General features: G+C 39.6%; 1 protein-coding gene across 1 annotated transcript in view; it reads right to left on the bottom strand.

Moving 5' to 3' along the window:
- Positions 1-20,539, bottom strand: part of itga1 (integrin, alpha 1) — a 73,086-nt gene that overhangs the window by 36,689 nt on the left and 15,858 nt on the right. The window contains exons 2-3 of the mRNA XM_051938608.1: positions 8,409-8,529; positions 880-989 (exon numbers count right to left, since the gene is read on the bottom strand). Coding sequence (XP_051794568.1) covers positions 880-989; positions 8,409-8,529 — 231 coding nt within the window. The remainder of the gene's footprint in view (positions 1-879; positions 990-8,408; positions 8,530-20,539) is intronic.

Raw genomic sequence — 20,539 nt, 5'->3', positions numbered from 1 at the left:
TCGTATTGGTCAACAATGAAAGAAAAAAAAATCTGACATGTTGGTTTTTGTTTGGACGACACCAATGCAGCATCAGTTGTTCCCACCTCTGATATCTTATCTTGATGTCCTTTGTCTTTGTATTTGGGGCTGCTTTTGCAAGATGACATCATGTAGTATTAACTCAGCATTGCCTCTTTACTACCCGGATACTAAAATGCAAATAGGAGAAAATGTGAATGAACTAAATTGTATAAACAGTCTGCATGCTGATGATAATGGTGCAATAGTAATAATGTAAGGAGCAGAGAGTGCCTTACAGAGTGCTCCTATATTACTGGTGGAGGTAGATGGGTTCATATGCAGCCTGAAAGGAATCCATGCAAACACTATTTAAGGCATCAAAAATACTATTAAAGTACCCTAGTGGTTGTTACACTATAAATGCAAATACTACTGTGTGTAATCTAACTAACTTAAATCACTAATCATAAATTCAAAGGTTGCTATATTGTCTTTAGTGTTTTAACAGTATAGAGGTTTTGCCTTTTCTTTTTGTTATATTGGCATATTTGCAGAAATAATGCACATTTTTTTCCTAATTTGACATTTGTTATATACTGTACTATGCACTTTACATTTTTAGACTCTTACCCATCACCCAGTACCATGACAAAAGTGTCTGTCCAAAATTCAATCTGTCGTAAGCCCAACAAGCCCAAACCTGCTGCCACTGTCTTACAAAACTGACTTCAACCACAAGAAGAACAAGAAGAAGTCCTGCACCAGATGCTGTGGCCCAAACAGAGCCCTGATCTCAGCATCATGGAGTCGGTTTGGGGTCACAACAGACAGAAGACAGGCAGATTTATACAGTTTGCACACAAACAGTTTTCTTACTGGGCAGCTCCAGTTTGACACATGTGTTGTCCCCCCTTCCTACTGGACATTTGTAGACGTCTCCGGTTCGTTTGGCTGGCTGACCCGACAGCGGTGATCCAATCAGAACCCTGGAAAAACAAACAACAGTTGGGACCTAGTTGGTTCGAAATGGAGCCAAAAACTACAGAACAGCATCACGGTTTTACAATTACGATAACAAGCACAATTCACATATTATTACAGAAATTAAGGGTTGGCAAGTTGTAATCAGTGAGTTTGAGGTTCATTTCTAAGGTCCGCAACAATTTAAACGTGGCCTAATTATACTCAGATAGTTAAATTAAACATAAACCAAGGGTTGTGATTGACTTGTAAAGCTGCTCTAGCTTATTATTATTAGCGTATGGGTCTGTGAATGTCGTGGTAAATGTATTATCACCCTGACACACTAATAATAAAATAGCTGGGAATAAAAAGCAACAGTTAATCACGATTTAATTGTCACTTCACAGCATACTGGTGGACTCATACTGATGGATCAGTGCAGTGTTATTGTATGTGTAGCTCTGTGTCGGACATGTGGGTACAATATGTGCGACTGTGTTACAGCACAAGTCCATGTGTGTGTTTCATAACATCATGTCGCTCCATCAGTACTCTGATGCTAAAAAGAGTCTGTCATCTGCCTTCTTCTAAACACTCAGGCTTATTAACATTCCTCAACTCTAATGGTCCCTGGTCATCTAAAGAGGGACGTAGAGTAAAACAACACACTCAGCTCAGTCTGCTGTCAGCTGCCTGTGAGAAACAACACAACTTTATGAGTTTTTATGACACTCAACAGGTTTTCTTTTTCTTCAAAGTTAGGTAAGCAGCAACATGATAAACTGCACCGAGCTATGACAGTGTGGTTTCTCCTCTGTGTCTTATTGTATTTCTTGCTTGTATAAATGCAAAAAAAGGGCAGTTCAGGGAATCAAGGATGGTTTAATGACGATTTAATCTTTCTTTTTTCTTTTGTTTGGTCAGTCCAGTGCTGAAATATCTGAAGATGGATTGCAGACGGATTGCTATTAATGTTGTGCAGACATTTATTGTTTCCCAGCGGATGAACGCTTTCATTACTTTGGTGATCCACTGGCTTTATATCTCACACCAGCATCAGATCAGAATCTAAACTGTCCAATATGGGCTGACTGCTGTGGTATTTTAGGGCCAATATTTCATTATTAGTAATCACGGAGGTTCATAACCAATATTTGAAACTGATATACACTTGCAGAAAAAATAAAAACCCCAAACTTTATGAAATGCTGCAGCTTATGACCGCCCGGACAAACGTCGTTTGCCAGAAGGTATTGTTTTGAGCTGTGTGGTCTTGCTTGCTTGTTCCGTTGTTTGTCTGTAACGATTTGGTTTGTGCGCGATAACTCCATAAAATATTGATGTAGCCTCACCATATTTGGTACACAGGTGTACCATAATAACACACAGGTCAAGTTCGAATTTGGTGACCGTGACCTCATTGTGAAGGTCACAGGGGTCATCTGTGTCGCCGGGCGGTCCAAGTTTGGTAAAACTTCTACTTAATATTTCATTTAATCTGATTAAGACAGAACTTTTGAACATTTGTCCTTCATATCTGATTGTAACCAATCAGATATATTTTAGTGGGGGATTGCTAAAGAGCACAGAGTGACTACAGATAAAGGGATCAGATGCATCAGAGCCAAAAAAGTGCATTTTCAACTCAATGTGTTTTATCAAGAAAGAGTTCAAAACTAATGATACACACAGATATAGATGAGAACAAAAAAAACACTCAGAGAGCGCGGTACTCTGCCAAGACTGTTCATTCCTCAATTTGCAGTGTTTCCCCTACCATTGTATTAGGGGTGCGCCCCGCCCCCCCAACGGCACCCCCCGCCCCCCAGAAGGTCAAGTTAAATTAAAATAATTGTTACTTTTTTACACGCAAACTTTAGTTTTCCTGCATGAAGGTCGCTCCACATGCTGTCCTTACAGCACTCGTTGCAGCACTCCACTGTGTCTACTCCCCCCTCCCTCCGTCTTGTAAACAGTCACACTGCCCCCCACCCCACAGTCACCACACACACAAACACTAGTTTGCAGTGGCGCGTCTCGTGTTTTACTTTCCACAACAAACTACGGCCAAAATATAGAGTTATTTCAGCCATAAAATACAGAAGCAGAAGAAAAACCACCTCTGATGACAGTGACGCGCGCCATGAGGTAATTACGACCGTATAGCGGGGCCATGTGTTGTTGTTGTTCTCAATCATGTAGGAGTGCTAAAAATGAAAAGAGAACGAAGGGAAGTGGGACCCGCGATGAAACTTCATAGAGATTAAAAAAAAAAAAAATGACGCTCTTTATAACAGCATGAATTCTTATGATGCAAAATTGGTCCTTTGAGACGACGTCTGTCGTAATATTGGGCCTAAAAATAAATAAAGTATTATTATTATTATTATTATAAAATAATTAGATGAAGCCTTTCAACACCGTAACGTAAAAATGGGCTAAAAATGATTCACACGCTCAATAAGTGGTACAAAATGGTGAAAATTATATATTTTAATATCGGCGTGCGCGCACACGTGTACACACACACAAGCGTGAGCGCACATGTGAGCAGACTCCCGCCAGCGACTGTCGGAAAATGGCACATGAAAAACAAAGCAAAATCTCAGCGTTTTTTAAACGCTTACAGTCACAGGGTGATAATGGCAACACCAGCCGCCCCTCTGGCTCTTCAAGCAGTAGCACCCAGAGCAGCTCTGCCTCTCCCGGGCCAAGTGACAGCAGCCAAAGTTCTGCACGGCAAGCCCCCCCACCTGCCCCGCAGCAAAAGTCATCATCTCACCACCGCATGTCGGGCTTTGACCCATAGACTGTATATATAGTGGACGTAGCATCTGGCTCCTGAATTGAAGCCAACCCGGAAGTGTCAAAAACTTGCAATATCACGCCCTCCACTAGGGTTGGCTCCAAAAAGCTTTTTCTCAATAGACCCCAATTCATTTTTGGAAAAAATAAAATTTGATAGACTGATTTTCTACAGCTCAGGATTTTTTTCCCGTTAGTTTTCATGGTCAAAATGAGAGATCAGATGGCTGATCTTAAAATAAATCAATACTGAATTTTAAATAAACCGTTAAAGTTGGCGGAGCCAGGGGGCGTGGCTATACATGATAAAACATATTATGACTCAAATTCCTTATTTCGACTTTTTGTACGACGGCGACAACGACCGACGCGAAACCCCCCCGAGGCACCAATCCTAGGGGAAACACTGATTTGTGTATTCAGAAATCACAGCAACATAGAATCTGGCCTTTTAAGATCAACTCAACTAACTAAATAAATAAAAAAACGATCTTGTGTGAGCACAGGCGTGTGTTGTGTATGCGTATGTTACATACAGATACCGAATTGTGTGACCAAAATATATAGCGAGTTTAGTAAATTGATTCAGGTAACTGACACAGTGTTCACTTGTTGTCATTTTTTACGGTGAACATACTACATCTATATATCTGATAAATGAGACATGTATGAGAATATTTCCCAAAATGCTGAACAATTTCTCAGGTCAAAAAGTCTTTGTGGACAGCTAATTTCATGCTACTTTCAGGAAATCTTATCAGTCATTGACATGCTTTGTTTGTTTGACACCAGAAAGATTCTCCAGATTTTTCACAAATTCTCTACACAAACAAGACATAATTGATTTGTTTGCAGGAGGAAATTTTGCTGTTTTTCTGAGATCTGTTCCAGAAATGTTGTGGGAAGAAGACTAAATGAATTATGACGTAAAGTTACGAGGAACTCTGATGAAAGGATGAACCATCTGTGCCATATGTAACGTATTTTCTCCGAGCAGCTGATTCACCTTTCAACGTTGCTGAGGGTGGAGGCCTGCTGGAGACATCTGCAACTAATCAATCCCCTCCCACTTATGGTAACCAACGTGTTACATCACAATATTTTGTCATTAAAATGTTCTCCCGCATGTAGCGCTGAGAGCTACAAATCTTCTCAGATTTTACCCTTCTAAATCTCTCCATCATTCAAGCATCTCTGACTCTGCTCTCTGTTGTTTCCCCCAGGTTCAACTTCCTCACTGAAACTCTTATCGCTCAGTCTAATACTTTTCTCTGAACTAGAACAAAGCAGTGCTATTTGGAGATGTAACTAAGCCAAAGTGTTTTCAGGGAACATGGAGGACGTTCCATTACAGTCGGCTCCACTGATTAGTGCTGAGTGAATTACTGTAACTGATCTCATATGAGCTTGATAAGACCATTAAAGCTGAGCAGCACCAGGTACAGACACGTGGGAAGGAATCGGTCTACAACAGGTTGGAGAGAAGCAAACAGAGTAACTAAAGGAGAAACGTAGAAAGAACATGAGACAGAGGGCCATTAACCACACTCAAATAGCATTTAACAGGGTTTTTAAAACGTGTTCCCAGACTGTTTCAGCGCGGAGCCACGGGTGCTTGGCTTCAGTGTATTTACAGGCCGGGTATGTGGATGCTCTGGCGGCCAGTTTATGGTTAACAGCCAGCAGTAAAGACAAGGATCCTCATTACAGCAGCAGCTGCTGGGCTCGCCTTCGCTTAGTTTTACAGGTGAATTGGTAGGAGAGTTTAATCAAACTGAACTGAGTCCTTGTCTTGGCGAGTTAAACTGTTCTCAGATGAGAAGCATTTTGGCCGGAGCGCTTCTAAACAATAAATATTTTTGGATACAGGGATGGAATAATTATGAGCAGAGGTGTCAGTTTGTGCCTGTCCGACACCTTCGTTGGCAGGCGAGTTGTTGTTCCTTCCAGCTTTATTCATCATGCATGTTTGGCACCTGCTGCACGGGAAGAAGCAGTGCCACAGATGGAAGCAGGCATGAGTTGAAAAAGGAAAGAACAGACTTTTCTGTTGTCCTTTAGCGATACATTTTAAATAGTGATCACTTTAGTTACTGACCATCATATGGATGACAGACATTTTCTTCATTTCTGAGAGTGAATCCTCAAATAAATTCGTGATTAGTGAAGCTCTGGTGCCTGTTTTGTAATGTCCATAAAAATGCAGAGACATTAAACTGAAACTTTAAACCCACAGTAAATGATTAATTGGTCACTGAGGGGCAGCAGTAACATGCTGTAAACACAACACCAATTTATGGTCACCTATAAAGGAAGTGACAATCCAGAAACACAGCAACACTTGAAATAATTGGGAGCCGTGTTCCTGCCCAGCGGAGAAATGGAAATGAAACATTCACTGTCTTTTAGCTCTGTTTTTGGTCTCCATCACCTCCTTAGGAAGTATCTGGCTTTTTTCCTTTGAAATAGTCTAAATGTGGGGATAAGCTTGCCATTTCTGCCCAGGCGTAAACTAACCGTGACGTCACCCGTTGGTTTCAACGCCGAGAAAATGAAGCCCGGATTTTGCTTCTTCCTGGTCGCCGTTTTGGATTTTTTGGAGCCAGTGATGTAAAAAGCGTCATCAAACAGACTGGACTGGAGAGCAACTAGGGGCAGGATTGGCTGAGGACTCTCTTATCCCGCCCACATTTTACCGCAGAGGCTTCTGTTGCGGTCCATCAAGTATAGCCACGCCCCCTTGTTCTGCCAACTTTAACGATTTATTTAAAATTCAGTATTGATTTATTTTAAGATCAGCCATCTGATCTCTCATTTTGACCATGAAAACTAACGGGAAAAAAATCCTGAGCTGTAGAAAATCAGTCTATCAAATTTTATTTTTTCCAAAAATGAATTGGGGTCTATGGAGAAAAAGCTTTTTGGAGCCAGCTCTAGCGGACGGCGTGATATTGCAAGTTTTTGACACTTCCGAGTTGGCTTCAATTCTGGAGCCAGATGCTATGTCCACTATATATACAGTCTATGTTTCTGCCACATACTCCATGCAGCATTCTCTTCCCTTTCCATTTTTCAAAATACCCTGAGCTATAAGATACAACATCTCCGAGCAGCAACCTACATGTTTAAAATGGGAACTTTTGATGAAACACTATTTTGCAGAGGCATCACACTGTATCCTGGGCTTAGTATTGCCCAAGATTACCATAACTATTATTAAAATAATACAAAAAAGCCAGACTACACATAAAGCAAGTGATTATTTCTGTATCCAGATTATACAGAGCAACTTTACCATTAATGTGGAGTCATGTTTCTGGCCAACTGGAAATGTAAGTCCAACATCTACTCTCTTTTTGCTCTGTTTTAGGTCTCTACCAACTCCTGAGGGAAATATCTGCCTCTTTAGCTCCTCAATGCTCCCCAAACAGCTTTAGTACTATTTGGTGCTGAGCAGGTCTGCAGTGAGTTTATTAAAGGTTTTCCAATGGAGGCCTGCGGGAGCTGAAATAAACACTATAACTGAAAACATCCATGCAGTTGGTATGAGTGAAATTTAAACTTGCGCTATTTTTTAAAACCTTTTTTCACCAATTTTAACCCTCACCACATGGGTAAAATCCTTCTCTTATGTACTCACTGAATGTGAGAAGAATCACCTTGAATTCAGCTTGAAACTGAGAGACATTTTGCGGTTTAAACTGAATTTTTCACATAAGCTTTTCACATAAGATAATTGACAATGTTATTACTCTGCTCCTAATAAAGCCAGTTAGATTTAACCCTGGTGTCGTTATGCGGGTCAAGTTGACCCATTTTAAAGTTTAAATATTTATTTTAAATCTATTTTTTAAAAATTTCAAGGTGGAAACTTTCACACTGTCAACATTTTTGGGATTTTTTTAAACATTTTTTGGTGGAAAAAAAGAAATGTTAAAAAAAAATGTTTCTTTAAGAATTTCGCTGGATTTTCGTTGATTGTTTTCTGAATGTTCTTAAAGAAAATATTAGAACTTTTACTGATATATATGTAATCATTTTAGATATTTTAGGATGTTTTTGGAAGATTTTTATTCATTTTTTTAAAAATATTCATAATTTTTTATTTTTTATTTTTTGAATGTATATTTTTGCCAAATTTTGAGATTTTTTTAAAATGAAAATTTTGAGGGAAACATTTAATGAATTTTTTGGAATTTTCTTCCTGAAGATTTTGCAATTTTTTTTTAAGTTTGGGGAATTTTTTGCTGAATTTTTACATCTTTTTCAGACAAAGGAACAGTATTTTTTGGTGCCTGTAAATGAGAACAACAGGAGGGTTCATTTAACCTTGCACTGCTGCAGCCTTTGCATTTATTTGATCACATTTAGTTCAAACTTGCACCATGCTGGAAGTATGACAGAAATATCACTAACAAAGATGACTCTGGTGACTTTCTTTTTTATAAAATATTGACACATGAGATCATTATGCTAAATTTCCATCATATACGTAACAAGGGGCATGCTTGAGATGGGTTTGTGCTTCAGTCAACATCTGTAAGAAGCAGAGGAAATGCTACAGCAGCTACATGATGACATATGCTTGGCCTCTTGATAACCTCACATCTTCGAAATGTCCTGTGAAAGACACTCACCATTTCCCCTCACTGTTCTCAAACTGCTGGATGGTGTAGCCAAACATGTCCTCCAGTGGGCCGCTGAAAGACAAACCATTCTTCTGGTCCACGTTGAAGGACAACACACAGGCCAGCAGCACTGCAAAGACGAAGAGAGGGAAAAAGGTTACGTATAATAAGGTTGTTGAGAGCTGTATTGCATTATTGTTATCATTTTAGTCAACTGAACTGCTCTCTAGAGTGTGTTTATATCAATAAACTGAAACAAGAGATGTGTGTACAAATATTCTCATTACAGAAAAGCCGTAAACATTCCCAATAAATATTTATTAAATACTCAAGATGTAATTTGGAAATGGAAAAACAAACAGATTAAGTAAAATAACATAATAATGCAATAAATAAAAATGGATATTTGAGTAATTTGGCCACACAATGCATCTAATTATGTCAACAGCATTTAGTGAGTTATAGAAATGGAATACTGGGATGACAGATGAACTTTTTGGACTATATTTCATGCCCACGGTCATTCCGGAGGATGCTGGAGGAATTTCAAGCATCAGTGTGAAGCATTTTGGTCAGACTGAAGTCTGAACTGCAGGACAATGGCTTCTTCTCTGCACTCTGCACAGTCTGGGTTTGTCTGAGTATATCACAGAGGCTCTATATAAATCCATCCATGTGTCATTGTGCCTGCACCACAATGACACTCTTTATATCTACCGTGCCAGGGAATTCCTGCAGTATAATTTATTCAATTCCCGGACTTTTGAGGGAGTGAAGAGGAGCAAAACAGTGGGATTAAAAACAGAACATGCACACACAGACCACATACATAGAGACACAAATAAAGAGCAGCTATTTGTCCTTTGATGATGATGCTTTGCAGCCAGTGTGTCTGACCCTACAGAGACTGTAGCACCATATGAAGTCTGAAATATTTCGACCCTTTAGCAACGCCGGTGGTGAAGCTCCACAGATGATGTTGGTTGTTTGGCCACTTGGTCCAACACTTTGATCTCAAGAACTGCTGAATGGATTGGCCTGAAATTGTGCACAGACATTTATGACGCGCACAGGGTGGACACAAATTACTTCCACTGCCAAAATTATGTTTATGTTTTCACTTAAGCCATGAAATATCTCTGAATCTACAAAATGATAAACTGTGAGACTTCTTAATTATCCTTACAGGTGTTTGGTTAAAGAAAGGTTTTTATATGCTTACTGAGCGTTCCTACCGTGACGCTGAACCGATGTCAGACTGAAAAACACGGATTCAGACTTGCAGGGTTTCAGATGTGACAAAACTAAAGAATCAGTCCTGTCAAGTTGCAGGATGAGAGGTTCCACAATGTTATTATTTATGACTGTGACTGAATTACTCCAATATTACGATTTGCTATCATGCAGCATCGAGCAGTTTTACAGTCTTTGAGCAAAATCGTAGGTGAGCTGGTGTGCTCCAGCTGCAGCAAACAGGAAGTGGTGTGGAGAGGAGATAGAGGCATAGATCTGCACATTTGTATGAAAGCAAGAGTAAAAAGGTACCTTTAAAGCCATTTTAAGGCATAAAAAGACTTTTTTCTTTTGATTGACACATAAGTATGTTTAAGGGGATTGTTCTATGACCAGAGAGGGACTTTAAGTGTTTTTAATGCTTTCAGAGTCTTATTTCTTACGTTACATATAAATCTATTTTCAACAATGACCTGTGAAGCTCTTCTAATCTTGTAAACCTTCATTGTGTTTATTCACAAATTCATCTTAGGTTCTTTTTAAGCGCATAATTGTTGTGGCTTTAACTATTGACTGGGTGCATATCTGTTGCTCTGGGCAGTGAACTGCTGCATACACATGCCTTTACAGGAATAAATCAAATTAAATGGAACTAAATTGAATTCCTGTTTCTAAATGACAAGTACTAATGTTCTATCAGACAGCTGTCGCAGTAGTTTGTAAATGTCACATTTCATTTGCATCAGTCTTGAAATTTAGCAGCTTATTCAGTATCATCTTATTCTTTACATTTCAATGTAACCGTTAACCGTATGATCACTGTGCTGTTTTCAGGGTAGTTTGACTATCTTTACTTCAAAGCTCTTGTCTTGGTCATTATAAGGGCTAGTCAGAGTCTAAGCTATCCAGATCTTCTATCATCTGATATGATAGTACTTGTAATTTTTTATATAAGCCTATACATCAAGAAAAAATGTTGTTTTCATTTGTATCTCACCATTAAATGCTGGCAGTTTTCCATAATTGTGTAATGGTGGGACACTGTACAACTTAACAATTACAAAACATTTGAGCTTAACGGAAAAAAATGTCATTGTCTTCTTCACTGTCAACCTACAGTATCCTACTAGAGGTGGCAAATGTTAGCTCAAAAATGTTCATCATGTCTTCTTGTTGATATTTTTGTTTCTGATTCTTTTGTTCAGACATTAGGTTAGGTTAAATACCTTGCTTGACAGTTTCGGCAAACACTCTCGCCTTCCTCAGAAGCGTCTCACTGACAGTGTGTGACGTGTCAGGAGGCAGGTGTTCGCCGAAACTGTCAAGTAAGGTATTTAACATCTTTCTATTCACCTAATGTCTGAACAAAAGAAACAGAAAACAAAATAGCAGGCAAATGTTGGTCTTATTTTTAATTTTTCTTGCTGATATTTAGTCGCACCGACAGGTAGCTAGCTTTGCTGGAAAAGTTAAGTCATGTGGTTTCACTTGACGGGCTAAGTACATCTCGCTGTTTGAGAGCCAGTCTTCTGAAAAGAAAGGATGTGAATTTGGATGTAAAATGCATTCTAGGGATTGGATAGAAATAAAACGACTCAAGTGATAATTTCCTTTGAAACCCATCTTTAATGTACTATAGTTAAACACCAGTTTAAAATGCTATCACTGTTCATGTGCCCCTCCAGGCTCCAGACAATCACAAACCTCTGGTGCATATCAACAGGATACGCTTTGTGAAAGAAAGACAGGCAGAGCGATTCAAAGAGGGATCAGTGCATGTATGTAGTCCATAATTCCAGGAGGTTTAGAGGCATAAATTATATGCAATAAGCTGTCACAGGCCTTCTCACTGCTTCTTATAAACATAGCAGTCATGAAAACATTCTGCTTCCAGTCATGTTTAGATGTTGACCACTTAGATTTCGTATAAGATTACACTTTCTACATTCCCAGAGAGACAGAAACAGACCTGCGGAGTCACATAAAGGAATCCCAGCCAAGAAATATTACACCCTCTGTTCCTCCCTCAATCCTCTCTGTATTTCCTCTGTGACCCCCCTCTTTCCATCTCTCTGAGAAGCTCTATTTCCTGTTCTTATTAACCTGATTATAGACATCCCCTCAAATCCACATTTACACACACACATGCACACACACACACAGCTAATTTAGCAGATTTAAGATGGCCTCTAGCCAACCGAGCCTTTATCATTTATCACAGTCAGAGCTCAAGTACAGTTCAGAGTCACGCTGGCCTGATCTGTAAATCACTGAGGAACGTCCTCTGTTCACTGGCAGACACATACTTTGTGTATACCAATCTCTTTTAGCTGTACTTGGTGTCTACTGGCTCTGCTCTGCTCAAATCAAAACCAGTTAGTTATGTAACTGGCTATTTTCGTGAGCTGGGCTAACATCTGCCCTGGAAAACCAATAAGCAGGCTTCTCCCTCTCCGGATGGAAATGGACTCATGAGCCGCTAAGGTACCAGCTTATAAAGATGTCCATCACTGTCTGGAGGGTCCGCATGGTTCAATCACACATGGTGAGCAGAAGAAGGAGGCGTTTCTTTACGTGCAAGCCTCGTTCCAAGCACAAATATCTCAACAACTACAGGAAGGATTGTCATTCATGGTCCCCAGAGGACAAATCCAACTGACTCTGGTGGAGCTGTGGCTTTTTCCCTCCCAGCAGATTAGGCTTTTAATACAACCAGGAAAATATCTCTTCAATAATTGCTTCTACATAATACAGAGGTATTCATTCAGAGGTTGAACCATAGTGACCCTGTCTTTTCCTTCAGCTCCACAATGAGGCTGACATTTGTGCTTTTAGGTGAAACAATCTCAGTCAGTAAAGCAGCATTTCGTCCATCCATAAACATCACAGAGAATACAAAAAAAATTAGAGTTTGTGCTTTCAGTTGATGGAGGCAAACACAAACATCAAAACATTAATATTAAGCTAAAGTTTAGTTTATTGCCTTAGTCTTACCTATGATTCTGAATTATTCCCGACATGGAAACAGGATCAATCAGATCTGGAGTGGCTGCTGAGATTTCAAGGGTAAACTATGCTAAACAATAATGCTGGACATGGTAAATGATGTCTAAACATAAGCATGTTAGCATTTTCAGTGTGAGCATCTTTGGCTAACACTGGTCGAGTGCACTGCTGCCATATATCTCAGGCACTAAAAGATAGTATGCATGAACACATATGCTAATCATCCAGCTGTCTACACAGACTGTATGACGTCTCGTGTACCACTCAGTCAAGCATTTTTTAACTTCAAGTCTGTTTCATGTGCATGATCGCTGTAATTCTTGGGCTCAGTGCTGCTAGAACCACACTTGTCTGAGTAGATAAAGAGGACTGAAGCTGCTGCTCTGCTAATAATCTGGACTTAAGCTCATTCATGTCATTGTTTATCGAAAGAAAAATCTCATTCTTGTTCACCAGACATGCACAATTTAAATTGGTTTAAATATCACAGTCATAAGAGGCTACAAGGGGCCTGTTTTCAGTCAAGCACCTTGTGGCCCTGATTGGTCTTGGCAGCCCGTCTGCCACAATAACCCGCAATAAAACCCTGCTGCCCTCTCTGCCACAGTCATCAAAACCAAAATGACTTCATTTCAGCCCTTTAACAATTCTACCGGACATCAAGCGAAGTGGCAAAAATCAGATCTGGTTGATAGAGGCAGGGCAGAAAGCAGCAGAGATCAGCACCTGTTGACCCATGAGACGTCAAACCAGCTTTAAAAATCACCCAACACAGCACCTGTAGGCTTCAAAGCCTGGTTCAGCTACAGTAAAACCACACACCCAACTGGCACCTGCTCATCTGTAACATATCTAACCAACTATAAACAGCTTTAAAGCTCAACGTAAATCAGCACCTGTGGGCAGCAAAGTCATTAGGTAACCCTGAAACTGGACCTTAATTAGCTGTGGTAAGAAACGTGTCAGCTGTAAAGTTGATCCAAGACAGGCAGCTGAAACAAATGTCCTAAAATCCAGGTCAGCAAACATCTGTAGTAGCTCAGAAACTGGATAATGTTCATGTCAGAGTGAACACTGACTGAATTAATGTATTTATGATGCACTGATGTTTGACCCTTCAAAGGAATATGGTCAGAAAGGGCTTTGGGTGGGACCTGGGCCTGTTCTGCACCATATGCTGGCATTTAACAGCAGACAACACTGGCATGAAAGACAAGTTTCATATTCTGGCACGGAAACAGGCAGCCTCGAGCCATGGAGAAGTTATGAAACTGAAATATTTCCAGATTTCCTTCTTTGTTCTTTTATCTTTATCTGTTTTCTTCTTCTTCTCCACTGCTTTTCTCTCTCATCTTTTCCCTCTAATTTCCCCATAATCCTCCTCTCACTGTTCATTTTTCAGCCAGTTCTACCATCTCCTTTTGTTTTGAGCTAAAGCAGTATCCACATGTTCCTCTCTAATCACTCCAGGAATGGTTATCATGAGATGAACCTCTGACAGGTTTTAGCTCTGCTTACTTTGACTTCATTTTTCACATTTGGCTGTCTGCTCATACGGTGCTTTATTCTTGGCAAACATACAGTATGTGGGTGTGTAGTGGACACAAGAGGTTACGAATGTGGGCGTGTTTGTGTCTTTATACGCCACAGAGAACACAAGGGGCTGAATTCCTTTGAGTTTTAGTGATAATGTCTGTAGGCAGAGGAGGATTGGATAAATAAGACCAGATAAGACACTGCATAATTAGAAACAACAGCAGCTAGAGCTAGGAGCTCTGAGCAGCATGTTAGCAGAGCAGCTGGGTCGCCATTGAGCTGTAGATCACCAACAGTTTGGATGAAAATTACTGTGGTTATGTAAATTAAACTCAGGAAAACAGACTTGATTCCTAAAAACGCACATTAAAGGATGAGTGAAACATGTGATTGGCAGATTATTAACATCGTGAGACAAACAGGAAATGAACTACTGAAAAACACAGCTGAAATGCATGAAAACCAACACTTTGGGACCAAAATTCTGAAAATCTGACAGTACTTCTTTAATGTACGTTCTTTAATGGTACTGTAGATTTGACAGCTTTGACCATTTCGAATCGAGACAGCAACAGAGTACGACAGATGATCAGGGACAAGTTACAGACAACCAAACGCCAGAATGCAAATGATTTACATTTGGAATAAACACCAAAAGACACCTCAAAGTCACTTTTTACAGTCAATTTTATATTAACATGTCATCACATTGTTCATATCCTGAAAAATTCCTGATATTGAACCAGTTTTAGATGTTACCAGCCCATTAAACATTCATCATCATTGCAGATCTTTCATGGTCAGAAGGATCTTCTCGTCCACCTTCTAGTAGGTTCTGTAGGTTGTTACGGCAGTGGAGCTGCGATTTTGCACTTTCAAAGAGGAAACGAAAGCCCACATTTGGAGGTTGGAGGGGATGAAAGAGGCAGTAAAATTTACACAGGAGGCTTGAGTTTGAGTTTTGTCTCAGATCAATGCTTTCCGCATGTTACAGAACTGTATTTTTATATGATTCCATAGTGAAAACTCCACTAGACATTTATTGCGTGCTTATTAATATAGCTGCAAGAGGTTGACGACAACATTGAGGTTACTTTCTGTTTATCACTGATCAAAATGGATGATAACACAACTTTTGGTCTACCAGACTGTGGGGGAGGTCTGGACTGGCCCATATGTATAAATGGGAATGATGTGTGACGATAACAGTCATTTAATATTCTGAAAACATAAGAATCAGGGGGTACTGTACATATCACATATATGTGGCATTTCAGTGGTACTAACTACAACATTTCTAGTATGATCTGGTGACATCCATAATAGATATAGCCTCATAAATAGTGGTGCTTTGTGCCGATTGTGATTTGCCAGTCTTATACGCAAATGCAATGATGATGTTGTTGTGTTGTTGCTTTTGATTAGTTAATAAGTCAAACTTAATTTCATTTTGCGAGTCCCAGCTCACATTAGGGGGCAAGTAATGTCACTTTTTAAAGGCTGATACTCAAACTCTCACACAAAATTTCACTGGAATGTCTTTGAAAAGACAACTTTTCTACATCCTTCCTTCAGTGTTGCCAAACAATTGTTTATGATATGTAACCAATCAGATTTCGCTGTGTGTAAGACGATGTTCAAGACCACCAAGTGATGACTACAGATAGGGAGAGATGGCTGCATTAGAGGCAAAGTAGCATATTTTGAAATGTATTCATGTTATTGTGAATCAGTTTAAAAAATAACGATAGTTGGAAAAATAAAGAATATTGTATCCAATAAACGACCACGCTGATGATCGGTTGTTCCTCTGGTTGAATGAAAAACTTGGTGAAATGAGCTCCAAATGTTTATTGTGTGAGTCTGCTAACTTTGGTAATTTACTCTAAACTTAAATTACAGCTGAAATTGAAGGGATGGTCAGTAGTCTTCTGAGTATTTGGACATAAAAAATAAAGGTAAATGTTCAACCTCATGGCGGTGCAAAAGAAAACTACAGGTATCGTCACAATGACCATCGTTGAGTAGTCAGACAAGTCTTGGTATTGGTCATTGGAATAATAGTCCTGAACACACCTCGCAGAGGTTTAAAAGCTGAGGCAACACCAACCACCACCAGAACTGAAGAAGCCTCTTGGATGAGAGGTGAAACGTCTTCAAAGAACTTTCTTAAAGTCCAGTGCATTGATTTAAACTACTTTGGATAACCATGACCTGGATGAATGAGAACCTACACAGACATCGTCAAAGTCATTACCAATTATCCTTAGCCAGGAACATTTGCACAATTTAACGACTGAATTGTTGCTGAAGTATTTCACTCAGGACCAAACCAGCAAACTGACGGCTATCCCAAGAGCTGCTTCAACCAGCTCCCTCAACCCTGCTCGCTATTTAAGCTGCTTCCTATCTTTCATCCATTCATTAATTTATTTCACTGTCCCTCTGTCCCTCATGAGCATCATTCATCTCTCTACCATTCATCTCTGTCCCTCCTTCCCTCCACCCACTTGCATCCCTGCACTCATTGACTGAACACGGCGGCTCGATGGTGTCGGATTCCTCTTTGTGAAACTTCCAGATGTATCCTCTGGAGCTCCGTATTTTCATCGGTGCAGAAAACATCCAGGCTTACAAGCAGAGACCCTCACATGACATCATGCCCCCTGATGGCTGTCAAAGCTTTCATCCCCCCTAAAACCCTCTCTCTATAATGCAGGGGTGGTTGGCGCTCTCCTAACCATGACACATACGATAAGTGTTAAATCTGCTGATCACTACAGTTTCAGTGTGCGGGGAGCAGCTGGGAGGAAGGAGCTCATGGGTTAGATCAAACTAAAAATACACACACCCATGGGTCAACCAGTGACCTCCATCCAGAATCAATAACCAACATGCAAAAATAATCATGAGGGAAACAGTGAGAGAAAATAATGTAACCCAGAGCCGGCAAGTAAACCCTATATCACCGACCCAGCAGGTTTATTTTGCAAAATCCCTGAAAGCAAATAGAAACTTTAAAAGAAAACAGAGATGCAGGGAAAAGGGAGTGTCGCTTATCAAGTGCAAACAGGGAACAATTACCTACAACATGATGATAACCGCATGTCTCTTTTTAAATAACATGTTTTGTGTGTTAAACAACAAACATTACAACTGTAATTATAGTTCTACAGCATGCTATTCATTTGTGCTATCTTTAGTGTGTCCTTAATAATGAAGTGATGCTAAAGCTCTCAGACTGACTTCCACTTAACAGACCAACTCATAGATCTGCACTCACCACTTAATGTTGTTTAAACTTTCATTAGCGCTACTGAAATACACAAACGGAGTGCTTCGAGCTGTCTGTCTGCTGTTCACATGGGCTGATGCTGTTAATTTATAGAGAAAAACAAGTGAACATTAGCTTAGTTGTATAAGCTCACCAGGGCGTCATTATTGGAAAATAGCTACTTTTAGGGAAATAGTTTTTGGTAAGATTCATACTCTTTGCAGCAGATTTGAAGACTGCAGTCAGGAGGTAATTAGCTTAGCTTAGCATAAAGACTGGAAACAGAGGGTAATAGCTAGCGTGGCCCAGTCGAGATTTCAAAAAGCTGCCTACCAGCATTTTGTAAAGCTTTAATTACCATGTAAAAGCTTGTGTAGAGTGAAAACAACACGTATTGTGTGCATGGCAAACTGTTTTAACATCTAGTGGCCAAGTCTGACGATCTGGAATTGAAATTACAGATACCAACCAGGTCATTCTGACCAGTTCAAACCTAATTTAATTTAAGATCTAAAAAGGACAATGTTGAACTGTAGACATCTGTAACTGGAATTACAACTGGTCATAATTCAGCTGTAGATATCCACAATGTGATTTGCAGATACTAGCAGCTGAATGGTAGATATCTGTAATAAGAAACTCCAGACATATGAACGGTAAAAGTGATGTCATGTGTCCTCGGAAGAATGACGGCATGACTGAAATGACAATTGTGGATAGAAAGAATGTCGCTGTGGACATCGGAAATGTTCTTTCTGAGGAGGAAGGATTGGATTTTGGATATCTGTGATAGATATCTAGTTGAGCTGTTAAATGTTGAAACAGCTTGTCATGTCTAGTGGACTCAAATAATGTGCGTATTCGAATGGAAATTATTAAATCACAAAAATAAAAACTCCCTTTGCTTGGTTGTAGGGAAAATTATGGAAACATAAAACCTGCATGGATTAGAAATTCATAATGGATCGGGAATAGTGAGCAAAGTGAGGTCAGAGTTCACAGATTTTAGGTCTTGGGACATTAGAGTGGAAGAGGTCTAGGGGGCATGAAGGGATTTATAGGAGGAGGACATTGTATAAGATACAGAACTTGACTGAGAGTCAGTGAAAGTAGATATGATGGTTTGTTGTAGGTAAAAACCCTGACAACTAAAGTCTGAACACACTGGAGTCTGTCCAGGCCTTTGCCAGATAGTCCTGACAGAACTCTTGTAATGCTCCAGACGAAGGGAGATGAAGGCATGAATTAGTGTCTTGACCACACAAGTCTATTGGTCAAACTCTGAAGGTGTTTTTAAGGTGGCGGAAGGCGGATTTTTGCGATGAACTGGATATATGACTGGAATGGGAAGGTGGAGAATGACACCTCAGTTGCAAGAGAGAGCAAGAGCAGAGCAGTCTTCCATGTCAAGGAGGAGATCTCTTTCCAGAGGAGCGCCTGGAGAGTCATCAACATGAGCTTATTTTTATTGCTATGAAGCTTAAATAGACTGAATGACATCCAGGTTTTATATTGTGAAAGCTGACAAGACACTGCAGGGGGAGATGAGTGGATAGTTGAACTCTGTTTCTATTTTTAGGCTAAAAAGAGACAGTTTTGGCATCACAGGGATGTTGCAAACTAACTTCTTTTAATACCACAAATAGCTATTTTTACATTGTTCTTCTGTACAAATCAAAGAAAGTGGATATAAAATGTTAATTAGAGAGCTTTAAAGGTGACGGTACCAACATAAGAGTGATACCATCCCCTCATCTCGTTCTTAAAAAAGAAAGCAGACAAATATATTTCTGTAAAAGCAGCAATTTCCACTCACTGGGTGTTTGTTTAATATTTATTCTGCTTTATGTGTCATTCTCAAAGCAGCATTTAGCTCAGAAACACACCCATCAGACTGAAATCCCACAGAAAGACGCGCCAGTGTTTGCTGAGGGTGGATAATAACAGCAGATTAATGTAATTGTGGGTTGGGGGATGTTTCGTAAATACATCACTTACTAAACAAAGATTGAAAAGGAAAAGCATCAGCAGCAGACATAATGATATGATGTGAACAAACTGCTATTTAAAGAGTGCACAGTCAGCTAACACATTACTGTTTAAACTAATACAATTTGTCTGTTTTATTTAGCGTTACTGCCATGTGACGCAGTTTTAGTGTTGAATCATTCATAAATCACATTAAGAATCACAAAAAAATGGCCTTCTTACTGCATTTTCACAAGCAAAAATATATCATTCTGTCAATATCAGTTCATTTTAACACTTTCATGATTCAGCAGTTTGTTTTGCTAAGTCATGGATGTAAAAAGAGCAACCATATGGGGCGACGGTGCGAACAAATCAGCCAGTGTTTCATATTCCAAGTATATTTTTAGAGAGAATTTCTGCAGACTCTGGATAAAAGCTTAAAGAGGAGAAAAACTGAAAAACAGGCTTTTAATGCACCTCCACATTGGTGTGGATGTGGCCTCAGTGGGGGGAAATCTCTCCCTGTCAACACTGTGAAACACACAGAAGTGTTCCAGGAGGGTCACAGCTCCTCTTGAATTTTTGTCTCGGCATTGTTATTTCAAGGCTGCTTCAGAACACTTCAGAGAAACATCACACACAAATTCTGAATGCTGAAAATGAATCACATAAAGTGGCAAGAATTTAAATATCCCCAAAATCGAATAAACGCTGATAGCAGTGTGTGATGACAGAAATAGATGACTTCAGGTCTTTCTACGACTCTTTCAGGCATGTTTTTCTAACATTGTATGACCAAAGATAACCCAGTGAAGAATTTGTCATGAGCTTTTCCTCTTCACTATCAAATGTTTCCTCTCTGCTGCTACAGGATGCACAATGCTGGCCAAGTAGATATTTTCTCATAGCGTTGTAGCCTTTATATTTTCTACAGCTGTACATTTTTCCTACAGCATCACCGGAATTCTGTTTTTAAATAGTGTACTGTACATATGCATGGTCTAATTCTGACTTCTGTCAAAATGTCTCCAAAATCCAAAACAGATATGACATAAAAAATCCTGAGAATGTGTCTGTAGACAAGTTGATGTTGCAACTAAACACCTTTTAGCCATCAAGA

The sequence above is a fragment of the Acanthochromis polyacanthus genome, chromosome 18 (genome assembly GCF_021347895.1).
Source record: "Acanthochromis polyacanthus isolate Apoly-LR-REF ecotype Palm Island chromosome 18, KAUST_Apoly_ChrSc, whole genome shotgun sequence".
Lineage (NCBI taxonomy): Eukaryota > Metazoa > Chordata > Actinopteri > Pomacentridae > Acanthochromis > Acanthochromis polyacanthus.
This window is presented reverse-complemented; position numbering and strand designations above follow the sequence as displayed.